The sequence below is a fragment of the Ranitomeya imitator genome, chromosome 10 (genome assembly GCF_032444005.1).
Source record: "Ranitomeya imitator isolate aRanImi1 chromosome 10, aRanImi1.pri, whole genome shotgun sequence".
Classification (NCBI taxonomy): domain Eukaryota; kingdom Metazoa; phylum Chordata; class Amphibia; order Anura; family Dendrobatidae; genus Ranitomeya; species Ranitomeya imitator.
Genome location: NC_091291.1, coordinates 120,715,076 through 120,729,244, shown reverse-complemented (window position 1 = coordinate 120,729,244; position 14,169 = coordinate 120,715,076). Strand labels below are relative to the sequence as shown.

General features: G+C 47.5%; 1 protein-coding gene across 1 annotated transcript in view; it reads left to right on the top strand.

Annotated features, from left to right (window-relative positions):
* The window catches only part of LOC138652244 (uncharacterized), a 55,334-nt gene that overhangs the window by 37,214 nt on the left and 3,951 nt on the right, over positions 1-14,169 (top strand). Inside the window, exons 18-19 of the mRNA XM_069743012.1 lie at positions 364-423; positions 9,465-9,508. Coding sequence (XP_069599113.1) covers positions 364-423; positions 9,465-9,508 — 104 coding nt within the window. The remainder of the gene's footprint in view (positions 1-363; positions 424-9,464; positions 9,509-14,169) is intronic.

The following is a 14,169-nucleotide window of genomic DNA, read 5'->3' as shown; positions in this document are numbered from 1 at the left end:
TCAAAATCACTGGGATTTGTTGAAGCGTTGCAGATTTATTACCACATAAAGTGACACTGGTCAGATTTAAAAAATTTGGCTCGGTCACTAAGGGGTTAAAGGTTCATTGTTTGATTTTGCACAAAATTCATGAACCTTGTGGTCCTTTTTTGAAGAATTTGCCACAAAAAAAAGGGAATGAATTATTCCACAAAACAAAAAAAAAAAGAAAAAGAAAAATTAGTTGATTAAAGCAAAAACAGAAATGATGAATCGGGCTCATTGTGTCGAGTCAAAGTTAATTGTATGTATAGAACTTAAAAAAAAAAAAAAAAGAACCCTGTTCCACTGTTTTTATTCAATGCCTCTTTATATATTACATAGGGGATGGCCTCGTTAAGAATGAATCTGAGGAGGAAACGGACACCGAAGAGGATTTTCTAGGTACATGTAAGAAAGAATTTCAAAAATGGGGAAGTCTAGTATCTTATATATAACAGTGGATGCGTCCTTCTGTCCGAAGCCAGGATTGGCGTCGCCTGCACAGTGTGGCATCGGAGTCAGCGCATGTGCATACCGCACTTCGGCACCATTTTATTGAGGACGCCGTTTGTGCAAATTCACAGACACGATGTCTTCAACAAAATGGCGCCGGATGTCGCGGGATGCACACGCGCTGACTCCGGTACCATTTTAGTGAAGAATTCTACTACAACGTCAGCATAGCAGTGCATACGTGCCAGCCATAACCATTATCCTTATGGCCGGCCGGCTAATGCGCACTTGTATGTTGACGTTGTAGTACTTTAAATAAAATGGCGCCGGAGTAAGAATGTGCACATATCGTGATCCGGCGCCATTTTATTGAAGACACTGTGTAAATGTACCATTAAAAATGTTCGCCACCCGGGCGTAGAACAGGTTCAGTAGCTAGTATGTTAGAACTGAAAATGTGCTCTAGGAAAGGAGGTGGTAATCCCTGCGGTGGTCTTTCTATTGGCATGTCTGTAGATAATCTATATATATAAGAGACATCGTGATTACTCGCTAATCCCGCCCCCTGCACAGTAGCTGCGCCATCACCACACATAATCCCGCCCTCCACCCCATTACCACACATAATCCCGTCCTCACACATTACCACACGAGGCTCCGTCCACACACATTACCACACGATGCTCCGTCCTCACACATTACCACACGATGCTCCGTCCCCACACATTACCATATGAGGCTCCGTCCCCACACATTACCACACGAGGCTCCATCCCCACACATTACCACATGAGGCTCCGTCCTCACACATTACCACATGAGGCTCCGTCCCCACACATTACCACATGAGGCTCCGTCCCCACACATTACCATATGAGGCTCCGTCCCCACACATTACCACATGAGGCTCCGTCCCCACACATTACCACATGAGGCTCCGTCCCCACACATTACCACATGAGGCTCCGTCCTCACACATTACCACATGAGGCTCCGTCCCCACACATTACCACATGAGGCTCCGTCCTCACACATTACCACACGATGCTCCGTCCCCACACATTACCACACGATGCTCCATCCTCACACATTACCACACGATGCTCAGTCCTCACACTTTACCACATGAGGCTCCGTCCCCACACATTACCACATGAGGCTCCGTCCCCACACATTACCACACGATGCTCCGTCCCCACACATTACCACACGATGCTCCATCCCCACACATTACCACACGATGCTCCATCCTCACACATTACCACACGATGCTCAGTCCTCACACTTTACCACATGAGGCTCCATCCTCACACATTACCACACGATGCTCAGTCCTCACACTTTACCACATGAGGCTCCGTCCCCACACATTACCACATGAGGCTCCGTCCCCACACATTACCACATGAGGCTCCATCCCCACACATTACCACACGATGCTCCGTCCCCACACATTACCACACGATGCTCCGTCCCCACACATTACCACACGAGGCTCCGTCCCCACACATTACCACATGAGGCTCCGTCCCCACACATTACCACATGAGGCTCCGTCCCCACATATTACCACATGAGGCTCCGTCCCCACACATTACCACATGAGGCTCCGTCCCCACACATTACCACATGAGGCTCCGTCCCCACACATTACCACAAGAGGCTCCGTCCTCACACATTACCACACGATGCTCCGTCCCCACACATTACCACACGAGGCTCTGTCCCCACACATTACCACATGAGGCTCCGTCCCCACACATTACCACATGAGGCTCCGTCCCCACACATTACCACATGAGGCTTCGTCCCCACACATTACCACACGAGGCTCCGTCCCCACACATTACCACACGAGGCTCCGTCCCCCACACATTACCACACGAGGCTCCGTCCCCCACATTACCACACAAGGCTCCGCCTCCCCACATTACCACACACAGCAATTCAACCACTTCAGCCAAGGTAAACGTACATTTAATTGCATAATCACCAGCAGCGTTAATTAGATATCAATGAGCGTGCCGAGCGTTAGCTGTCTGGAAACAGCTAGTATTTATATACACGTCATATTCCTAATGATTCAGAGATAAGCGGCACTGCAAAGACTTTGCCTATCTCCTTCTGTAGAGGCCATGTTTCACAGATCTGTTATTCATGAAGCGCTTTCTCAGGTCAACTACTGAGTGACTGACATATCGTGCTGCCCCTCTCTCAAGAGGCTCTTCAGCAGCTGCAGTGCATATTATCCTGTACTCAACCAGTGAAGAACATCGTAGTCTGTTTCTCGGCTGCTGCATGCCTTCTTTTTGAATAGGATGTGTAGTTTACATCAATATATGTAGGTGCGTACCAATTAGGCCTCATTCATATGTCTTCCTTCTGACATAAATGCTGAGAAAAGCTCCCATGTACTTTGCAGCAAAGCCTGGGTTAAAGCCTAGCACTGCAGGTCTCAATTAGATGGAATTGGCTAATTTTGATTAAGAACTAGGAAATGGGTTCACCCTTTGTCAGTTTGCTGGAGGTTGAGCAAAGTCGAGTGTGCTGCTGGTGAAGTGGCCAGCCAAAATGTGAACTGTAGTTGGGAGAGAGACATGCTGGAGTTTCTCTCTGAATGTTGACTGCGCGGATCAGCTAGGAAAGCTGAGCAGTCTGTATGTTGGAGCTGCAGAGAAACAAATGGAATCTGCAGCCTGTTCAGTGTGAGTTGTGCATGGTGAACACTTTTGTTTGGCGCTGGAAGCTGCTGGAGTTCAGGCTAAGGCCGGCTTCACACTTGCGAGTTTTACGGACGTAAGAGCGCAGAAACTACGTCCGTAAAACTCGCAAAAAATACGGCACAATTATTCTCTATGCCCCTGCTCCTATCTGCCGTATTTTACTGATCAGTATTATACGGCTTTCTACGGCCGTACAAAATCGTAGCATGCTGCGTTTGTCACCGTACTGCGCAAGAAATACGCCAATGAAAGTCTATGGAAGCGTGAAAAATACGGATTACACACGGACAAGCAGTGTGACTTGCGAGAAATACGCAGCGCTGTTAGAGAGAAAAGCCGGCAATTCAGTGCGGTGTACAGTAAAATCACACTGACAGCTTACAGTAGAATAGGTAGAATAAATGTGTACACATAGAATAGGTATATATATATATATATATATGTCAGTGAGACACATATATGTATATATATTAATATTTTTTCCAGTGCTATACAGCTTGAAAGCCGGTAATTCAATTACCGGCTTTTTCCTTCTCCTTCCTAAAACCCGACATGATTTGAGACATGGTTCACATACAGTAAACCATGTCTTCTCTCCATTTTTTTTGCAGATTCCACACTACTAATGTCAGTAGAGTGTATCTGCAAAATTTGGCCGTTCTAGCTCTTAAAATAAAGGGTTAAATGGCGGAAAAAATTGGCGTGGGCTCCCGCGCAATTTTCTCCGCCAGAGTAGTAAAGCCAGTGACTGAGGGCAGATATTAATAGCCTGGAGAGGGTCCATGGTTATTGGCCCCCCCCTGGCTAAAAATATCTGCCCCCAGCCACCCCAGAAAAGGCACATCTGGAAGATGCGCCTATTCTGGCACTTGGCCACTCTCTTCCCATTCCCGTGTAGCGGTGGGATATGGGGTAATGAAGGGTTAATGCCACCTTGCTATTGTAAGGTGACATTAAGCCTAATTAATAATGGAGAGGCGTCAATTATGACACCTATCCATTATTAATCCAATTGTAGTTAAGGGTTAAATAAAACACAAACACATTATTTAAAATTATTTTAATGAAATAAAAACAATGGTTGTTTGAGTATTTTATTCTACGCCCAATCCAGTCACTGAAGACCCTCGTTCTGTGAAAGAAAAAACATAATAAACCAACAATATACTTACCCTCCGCAGATCTGTAACGTCCAACGATGTAAATCCTTCTGAAGGGGTTAAAACATTTTGCAGCAAGGAGCTTTGCTAATGCAATGCTACTCCTCGCTGCAAAACCCCGGGGAATGAGTCTAAATATAGATCAATGAGCTATATTTAGCTTCATTTGCGGTGAGGCGCCCTCTGCTGGATGTTCATAGATCGTGGGAAATTACCTAGAAAGCTCCCAGGCTTTCTAGTAAAGTTCCCACGATCTATGAACATCCAGCAGAGGGCGCCTCACCGCAAATGAAGCTAAATATAGCTCATTGATCTATATTTAGACTCATTCCCCGGGGTTTTGCAGCGAGGAGTAGCATTGCATTAGCAAAGCTCCTTGCTGCAAAATGTTTTAACCCCTTCAGAAGGATTTACATCGTTGGACGTTACAGATCTGCGGAGGGTAAGTATATTGTTGGTTTATTATGTTTTTTCTTTCACAGAACGAGGGTCTTCAGTGACTGGATTGGGCGTAGAATAAAATACTCAAACAACCATTGTTTTTATTTCATTAAAATAATTTTAAATAATGTGTTTGTGTTTTATTTAACCCTTAACTACAATTGGATTAATAATGGATAGGTGTCATAATTGACGCCTCTCCATTATTAATTAGGCTTAATGTCACCTTACAATAGCAAGGTGGCATTAACCCTTCATTACCCCATATCCCACCGCTACACGGGAATGGGAAGAGAGTGGCCAAGTGCCAGAATAGGCGCATCTTACAGATGTGCCTTTTCTGGGGTGGCTGGGGGCAGATATTTTTAGCCAGGGGGGGGCCAATAACCATGGACCCTCTCCAGGCTATTAATATCTGCCCTCAGTCACTGGCTTTACTACTCTGGCGGAGAAAATTGCGCGGGAGCCCACGCCAATTTTTTCCGCCATTTAACCCTTTATTTTAAGAGCTAGAACGGCCAAATTTTGCAGATACACTCTACTGACATTAGTAGTGTGGAATCTGCAAAAAAAAATGGAGAGAAGACATGGTTTACTGTATGTAAACCATGTCTCAAATCATGTCGGGTTTTAGGAAGGAGAAGGAAAAAGCCGGTAATTGAATTACCGGCTTTCAAGCTGTATAGCGCTGGAAAAAATATTAATATATATACATATATGTGTCTACTGACATATATATATATATATATATATATATATATAGACAGTATATATATATTTTTTTTTCCTTTTGGGACACATGGATCACTTCTATAGCGGTATGTTGGTTTTGCAAGCCTGCGAGAAAACCACGCAGTACGGATGCCATACGGATTACATACGGAGGATGCCATGCGCAAAAAACGCTGACACACCCTGCCTACGGAGGAGCTACGGACCACTATTTTCGGGACATTTCAGCGTATTACGGCCGTAATATACGGACCGTATTTTCATACGCTGAGTGTGAAGCCGGCCTTAAGGTGATACAGAGACTGATAGGACCATACCTCTTTTTTTGTGTAAAATTTGCTCTGGAAAAATAGACCATATATAGCACCTTATTGTATCTGGAAGGAAGAAAGACCTCTGGTGTTAACAGTCTCAGCCAGAAGCTGGAGTTTTCTGAAAGCAATAAAACTGCACATACAAAACAAGGAAAAACAGAGTCAAAATATACTAAAATTATAAAGCTTTTATTATTGTTACAAAAGATTACAAAAAGTACATTAACAATGTTAAATTTGTATGGGTATAATGTGATTTGATCCGTGGGTGAAAAAGGAGGTTGGAGAATCGTTCAGGACATAGTGGCAAAATGCGAACAACTAGATAGTTTTATCCAATGTTAAAAATTCATAAGACACACAAGCATCAACTGGTATTCTTAAATTCAATTATTACTCTGTGTAAGATAGTAATAGGAAAACTTTCCAACAGAGGAATAGTAGTACAGTGTCTGTTATTAAATGTCAATAAGTTTTTGCATTCTACACACTGCGGACATGTTCCCCAACGCTCGTTTCACGTTAATATCTTTTCCTCCGGGGGCTTGGATAAAACTACATGCCTGTATGAATGCTATGTAATTCTTACTTGTGAACGTGAATCTTATAATTGGTGGAGAATGCGGGCAGAAATCCCAGAGAGCACAGGCGATTGAAGTGTAAAGTTTGAATGTCCTGCGTAAAGGCAGCTACAGCATTGCAAACACATTCTAAAAGCATGGAGGAGCTGTCCTGCCGGAATGTGACATTGCTGCGGTGCCATAGCATTGCTGGTGCGGCTCAGGGGAGTGCTGAGAGTTGGGAGCCTTCTCTTTAGTGGATTTGTGCAAAGGAGAACTGATGTCTGCAGTGCTGGAGGCGAGTTTCAAACAGTACCTCGGTACAGGGGCTGGTGAAACTGATCAATTCCCAGAACCCAGTGGACTGTGGCATTAACTGGTTCAACTCCTACCTCCCCTACCCTGCATGCGATGCTGTTCCTCACCCTGGTGAGGGGCCGTAGCCATGCCAGGTGTGTTATGATCTGGTGGCCTAGGAGCAGCATGAGACGTACTCTGGAGAAGGTGGTACCTGTACTGACCGCAAACCCTGAACTTAGCAGCGCAACTAGAAGTAGCCGTGGGGGGTACCTAACACTCCCTAGACCCCTCGACACAGCCTAAGAACTAACTTCCCCTGAAGACAGAAACAGGAAACATATCTTGCCTCAGAGAAAATCCCCAAAGGATAGACAGCCCCCCACAAATATTGACTGTGAGAGGAGAGGGAAATAACATACGCAGACATGAAATCAGGATTTAGCATAGGAGGCCATACTAGCTAAAAAGAAAGAATAGGACAGTATTAAAACACTAGAAAATATCCACCACAGAAAATACAAATAACCACATCTGACTAAAGACATGGAGGGTATATCTGCATCTCCAGAGACACAGCTAGGCTGCAAAAAATCCTTCACAGACAAAGCAGGACTAGACCAAACATGAAAATGCACAGAACAATAAGGTCCACAGCAGGGGGACAGCAAAAACAAAGCCAGAACTTATCTTTGTTGAAATGAACAGCAGAACAGAAGAGACCAGGTATGGATGTGAATCCTCCAAAAACAATGGACAACTGGCACTGACTAAAGGATAAAGCAGGACTAAATAGCCCAGCCCAAATTGCAAAAAATAGAAACACCTGATAAATGCTGCGATCCAACTACCGCAGCACTACCACTCATAACCACCGGAGGGAGCCCAAGAGCAGAATTCACAACACAGGTGACTGTGAATGGTGTCCAAGTGACTGGACCTCTGGACTCAGGGAGTTTGGTGACTCTGGTAAGGGCCACACTTCCACATGTGCTAGACCGTAGGAATGGGGTGGAGGTAAGGTGTATCTATGGAGATGCCAAAAACTATTCCATGGCTCAGGTCGTTATATGCACAGACTGTGGTTCCGTGCCGCACCAAAAATTGTTTTCTGAAATTGGCCAGGCATGAGCCTACCTCCCTGGTCAATTTGAAGTCATGTAGGCACTGTGTGTTGGCAGATGGTGCCTAGTCCTTGGCTTTGGGCAGAGGAGGGGGTTACGTAGCAAAGCCAGGTCAGACTGGCTTAAATCCTAGCACTGCAGGTCTTTATTAGATGCACCTGGCTAGCTTTGACTAAAATCCAGGAAATGGGTTCACTCTGTGTCAGCGTGCTGGGGGATTGAGCAGAGTGGAGTGTGTTAAAGCTGGTGAGTGACCAGCCAAAATGTGAGCTGTAGCTCCTCTGGTGTTGGCAGTTTCAGCCAGAAGCTGTGGGGGAGAGGGCTGTAATTTGTTTAGGTGAGCCCACACTGACATATGTGTCTACTAGATTAACTGTTTCATTTTCTGTTATAGCTTTGTGCCCAAATGAGGCGGTTTTGGTTTTGAATCCCTTGGGTTTTATGAAAGCAATAAAACTGCACATGTTTGGACCAAACGGCATTATCTGTGTGAACTCTACATAATGCTTAACTGAGAGCTTGAATTCCTATAGCTTGTTCAAGGGATTCTCAGGGAAAGTGATAAAATTGGCCGCTGTCACATATTTCAAGCTGCAACATGTCTTAATCATGAAGACACAAAAGAGCACAGTAGAACCAAAAACACTCAGTTTAAAAAAAAATCACATAATCCGCAAGTGCTGGTAAAAAGATGTAAAAACGGTATTTGGTTGATACTTTTTTGCAAAAAATGTATACTAAGCTGCTCCACCAAACGTCAGGGTATACCCATATCAGAGCAGTCCTAACTGATGTATGCCATCCCTATCTGATGTATTTAAAAACCTGATCATCTGTATATTACCTGTGTGAACAGGGTTCAGAGAGGAAAAGGCCATGTGGACATGCTGAGTGGAACAGCTTTTGTGCAGATAGCCCAAGAGGAGTGGTTGGGTAACTCCCTAGAACAATTATGGAAACAGGAACACATGGGCTACTTGCACAGTGAAAAAGTCTGTAGGAACATGTTCACACACCACCAAGAATCTTGAAGACACAAAAGAGCATAGTAGAACAAAAAACACTCAGTTTCAAAAAAATCACCGTAATCCGCAAGTGCTAGTAAAAAGATGTAAAAAACAGGGTATTTGGTTGATAGGTTTTTTGCAAAAAATTTTGTTCAAGGGATTCTCAGGGAAGGTGATAAAATTGGCCGCCGTCACATATTTCAAGCTGCAACATGTCTTAATCATGTGCCCGGACCGGTTGTTGCCTGACCGAACAGGTTGAAACATGTGTCTCAACAGTCAAAGGAGCAGCATCATGAGCAAACCTATCTGATTTGCTCAGTCAGCCGCAGAGCAGGCTTCTTAGAGAATCCTTTTTAGGCCGGGGTCACACTTGCGGGTGCAATGTGACAAACTCGCACATCAATACCCGGCACTCAGGACCGGAGTGTGCGGCTGCATGTATTTCTATGCAGCTGAACACTCCAGTGCCGGGTATTGATGTGAGAAACTCGCGCAAGTTTCTCGCATTACATTCGAAATTGTGACCCCTGCCTATATCAAAGTCTCTGACAGATGATATAGCGACATCTGTCATCCTATTGTCCCCTTGTCAATAGAATAACCATTTAAGTTTATCTTATATATTTCAGAGCACAATGGTGGCGAGAAACTGAGCGGAGAGGATTGTACATCTGTAAGTAACACTCTGCCAGATCTGTGCACATATCAGTCTATCTTCACGCGACGTCTTTTAAACTCAGGCTTACCTGCTACGTTTTTCATGCAGAAGACGCTTCAAGAAACTTTTTTTCTGAATCGTCTTTTGGGTCAGTATTTTTTGGTCGTTTCCTGAGTGTTTTTCGAACTATTTTGGTTGCCTTTTTTTGGAAGCTTTTCCCATGGTTTTTGTGACATTACTTTTATTTTCTAATCATTTTTTTTCACTCAATTAAACAATGAAGAAATTGCTAGCAAAAGACTCCAAAAGACATCCGTGCGTCTTTTGAGCTCTCCCATTAACTTGCATTTTAAAGTACAGAGAGTCTTAGGAGCAGAAAATGCCAGAAGAATTTAATGAAGCAGATAACTGGTATTGGTATGCTAAGTATTACTATTTTTTCTGGAGGCATTTAGTTTATCTCCTCCTCCTCTTTTCTTCATCCACAGTGGTACACATGTGCTCATAGATTGTGACTGTACAGCGCTACAGGTTAAGTTGGCGCTGTTTAAGCTCTTTTTAGATGGTCAAGTTTTCAACCCCCTTCCAGTTTATTAACCTATACTTTTTTTTTAGGTTTAGTGTTTCTTTAAACTTTTGGTGATGAAGATATATTTCTCTATCGCCTTTCATTGGGGGACACAGGAACCATGGGTGTATGCTGCTGCCACTAGGAGGCTGACACTATGCAAATAAAAAGTTAGCTCCTCCTCTGCAGTGTACACCCCACCGACAGGAAGTAGGATCTTCAGTTTAGCTTAGTGTCAGTAGGAGGTGGACACGGGTCTTTCATTAGACCCTTATCTACCTCAATGTGCGTCGTTTCCTTTCAGGTTTTTCCGGAGGGATACAGGGTGAACAGTCACACCTGTAGTCCCACTATGCGGACTATGAGTACGGCGTGTACTGCCACCCCGTATCCTCATAGATTCCTCTCCAGGACCAAGATCCTAGCACACAAGCGTGCTCAGAAGTCCGGTCCTGGCTCCGTCCCTCACCCACTCGCCCACCAGAGCCTGTCGGTCGGAGGAGACGAGGACGTCCATCAGCTCCGTGGACGTCTCATTCCTTCCAGGTTAGTACCGGCGGGGGATCTTTAGGTGAGTATTTTCCCGCCCCACCCTGTGGCTTCCCTGGATCCCAGAAATAAAAAAATAAAAAAATCCTATTTAGGGGGGTTTTCTGATGCGAATCGCATCTCTTTTCAGCCGCGCCACTTCCGTGGATGCGGCCTCCCTGTTCCGGCACGGCTGCCTTTACGGACCACCGCGCCGCTTCTTGTCCAGGCACGCTATCTGCGTGGCCTTGTTCAGGGGGGGGACATTTCCGCCTCGGGTCCTGCAGGCTTCCTAGCCCCAGCTTCAGCGCGGTGGCTTCGGCCCTCAGTGGCTCCCCTGCTCCGGCCGCTGTTTGCGGCCGTTCATTTCTTTTCTGCGTGGTGGCTTTGCGTCGCATCGCTCTGGCCGCTGTATGCGGCCGTTCTTTTCAGCGCGGCGGCTTCCCAGCCGCCACATCGCTTCGGCCCTCTCTGGCTTCCCTGCTCCGGCCGCTGTATGCGGCCGTTCATTTCTATTCAGCGCGGCGGCTTTTGCCGGCCGCCGCATCGCTTCGGGCCCACTGCAGCTGCGTCCCTCTGGCCGCTTACAGTGCTGCTCATCCTCCCTCAGCGCGGCGGCTTGCCAGACCGCCACACCGCTTGGGACCTGCGGCTGCGCTACTCCCGCCGCTGTAGGCGGCCGCTCACCATCGCCTTCTGCGGCGCACGGTTCTCCGCTGCGGCCCTTCCATGCCGGTCACCGATCGCTAATTTAGGCCCCGGCTTCTGCCTGGGCCTACTTCCGGTGCCGGACTCCGCCCCCCTTCCTTGTTCGTCGGGCGGGCTTTTCTCCTGCCCGACAATTTCACTGAGAACCGCCTTTTCTCCTCCCACCGGCGCCATCTTGGGACTCCTGAACCACGAGTCCCCTCCTCCGGAACAAGAGAGTGAGATAGTACAGTGGTAAGGTGTGCAGGCTTGCAAACAGAGAGCTGTGAGTTCGAACCCCAGCAATGAAAGTTAATTTTAAGCAACGCAGATCGATCAAGATTACGGCAGCAGGCCTTACCACCCTCCTGCCTAAGGGTCTATTTCTCGCCGGAGGTCCATACCATCTAGCCGGACAGCTTCCTCCGGATTTCGTCTGCCGTAAGTAGCTCTGCACCGCAGACTGACACTCCGCTATGTCTGTCCTGCAGCAACCCGATTGTTCCCACCACCCAGGATCCCCCAGCCGATCCGCCCCAGAGTGATACCCATCCCAGGCTGGGCCTCCTCTCTGTCTCAATCGGTGGCCAATTTAACAGGGGTGTCTCAAACCCTGGTTTCCGTGCTGGATCGGTTACCCCTGCAGACCCCCGCAGTAGCCACCGGGTCGCAGGAAGCTCCGTCCAAGCCTTCCAAGGCTAGCTGCAAAAGGTCCAGACAGGAACGCCGGTCTGAGTCCTCTTCTCGCTCCATCTCGCCACTCGGTCCTCCTCTGCGGTCGGCGTCCTCCCGATCCTCATCCGCTGAGTCAGGCGAGGCTTCTCTGATGCGCCTTCGAAGGATAATTTGGGGCCGGATTCGAACCAAATCGCTAACATGAGGGATATGGTTCAAAGCCTCATTGGAGCGACCAATCAGACCTGTGGCATCGAAGATTCCTCTACGAAACCCGCAGATCAGGCGGTTTCGTTTAGACGGTCTAAACTACCTCCCAAGGTATTTGCTCCTCATCCTGAATTCGAGGAGCTTCTGGCCAGAGAGAGCGAATTCGACCAGACGTTCTCAAAGAGACAAGCGTCTTGGAGTCTCATATCTCTTTCCTCCGGATCTCATTGCCAACCGGAATGAGAGGCGTTAGAGAACGACCTCTCCCCCTGTGGATCCGTCGACCGCTAGACTTGCCGCCAACACAGTCCTTACGCTGTCCGGTGGGCGGCTCTGAAAGATTCCATCGATAGGATCATGGAATCCTTCGTGAAGTCGGCCTTCGAAACTGCCGCATCATCCCAATGCTCGGCTTTGGCTTCCTCATGGGTTTCGAAGTCTGTATCTGAGGGGCTAAACAACTCCGTTGGGGCATTCAAGCTGGAGCTCCGTCAGGCCGGCTGGCGGAACTTGCCACCCAGATTACTCATGCCGGGGAATAATTTGTTCCCGGGACGTCGCGTCTTCTGCCGCACGGGCGCCCAGTAATGTCGTTGCCAGCTGTCGCACTGTTTGACTCAAGAGTCATCGAAGAAGTCCCTCACTAGCCTGCCTTTTCAAGGTTCACGTCCTTTCGGTTCCAAGCTGGACCAAATTATTAAGGACGCCACTGGTGGCACCAGTCCCCTTCTCCAGACCTCACCTACTTCCCCTTAGGCGGCTACTTTGGTCTTTTCGACCTTTCTCGTAGTTTGCGGCATCAGATTCTTCTTCGCAACTGCAGAGGCCACAAGAGAAGAAGGTTTTCTTCGGCTCACTCTTCCCTGGCGTGCCCGCTACTCCTAAGGTGGATTCTCCAGGTCCAGGACTGGAAGTTCCACTTAGGCATGACCCACGACTAGACCCCAGCCCGTTTCTCAGACTGGGCAACCGTCTCCTGTTCCTCAGGGACGTCTGGGTCTCCTCAGCAGAGGTCGCATGGGCCAGGGCACCTGTTCCCTCTAGACACAAAATCTTCTTTTCACGGTCCTGGGATCGTTTTCTTCAAATCCCAACCTACGAGAGACCCCGCTCTAGTCCCGGTTTTTCTTTACTGCCATTGTTTCCCTCCTTAAATCCGGAGTAATCGTTCCCGTCCCAGAACAGGAACGGTTCACAGGCTTCTCTTCGAATCTTTTTGTACTGACAGAGAACGACAAGGGTCGTCCCAGTCAAGATCTCAATTTGCTGAACAAGAAGTTTCGTCGGAGACACTTCAGGACGATATCCCCTCGTTCAGTAATCGCTTCCATGGAGGCTCAGGAATTTCGGTTTCAGGCTCCCGAAAGTCTATCCATCTTTCCCGACATTCTAACTGTTGCGGGTGGCTCGTCAACAGGAAGAAGTTCCGTCTTGTTCAGCGCCTCGTATCTCCGGGCATGTTCTTCAACACTTGTCGGACCAGAGTCTTCCTTCCCGAAGACAAGATATCCCTCCTTTGTCAGGAAGTTCACTTGCTCCAGGGTTCTCGGCTCCCCTCCTTTCCGATGGGCCTTAAAGGCCCTAAGGAGGTTGGTTGCAACATCGGAAGCAATTTTCCCTTCGCCCGTTTCATTCAAGACTTCTTCAGCAGGCTATTCTATCACAGGGGACAGGTCTGTCTTCTCCCTGCATCGTCCGATCCGGTTTTCTCCCGGGTCAAATGGTTCCTCGACTGGTGGCCGAGGTCACTTCTCTTATCCCAGAGTAGATCCTTCTCAGCATATCCTTCCTTCCAGTTCCCTGGCAGGTGGTGACGACGGGCGCCAGCCCGCTCGGCGGAGGCGCGGGGCTTTGTCTCCTGTTATTTCAGGGTTGTTGGTCGGCGCAGGAGTCCTCTTTGCCGATCAATGTTCTCGAGTTCCGGATCATCTTTCCGTCTTGCCTTCACTGGGTAAGGATTCTCAGCAGCCTGCCAATTCGAACCCAGACAGACAATGACACAGCAGTG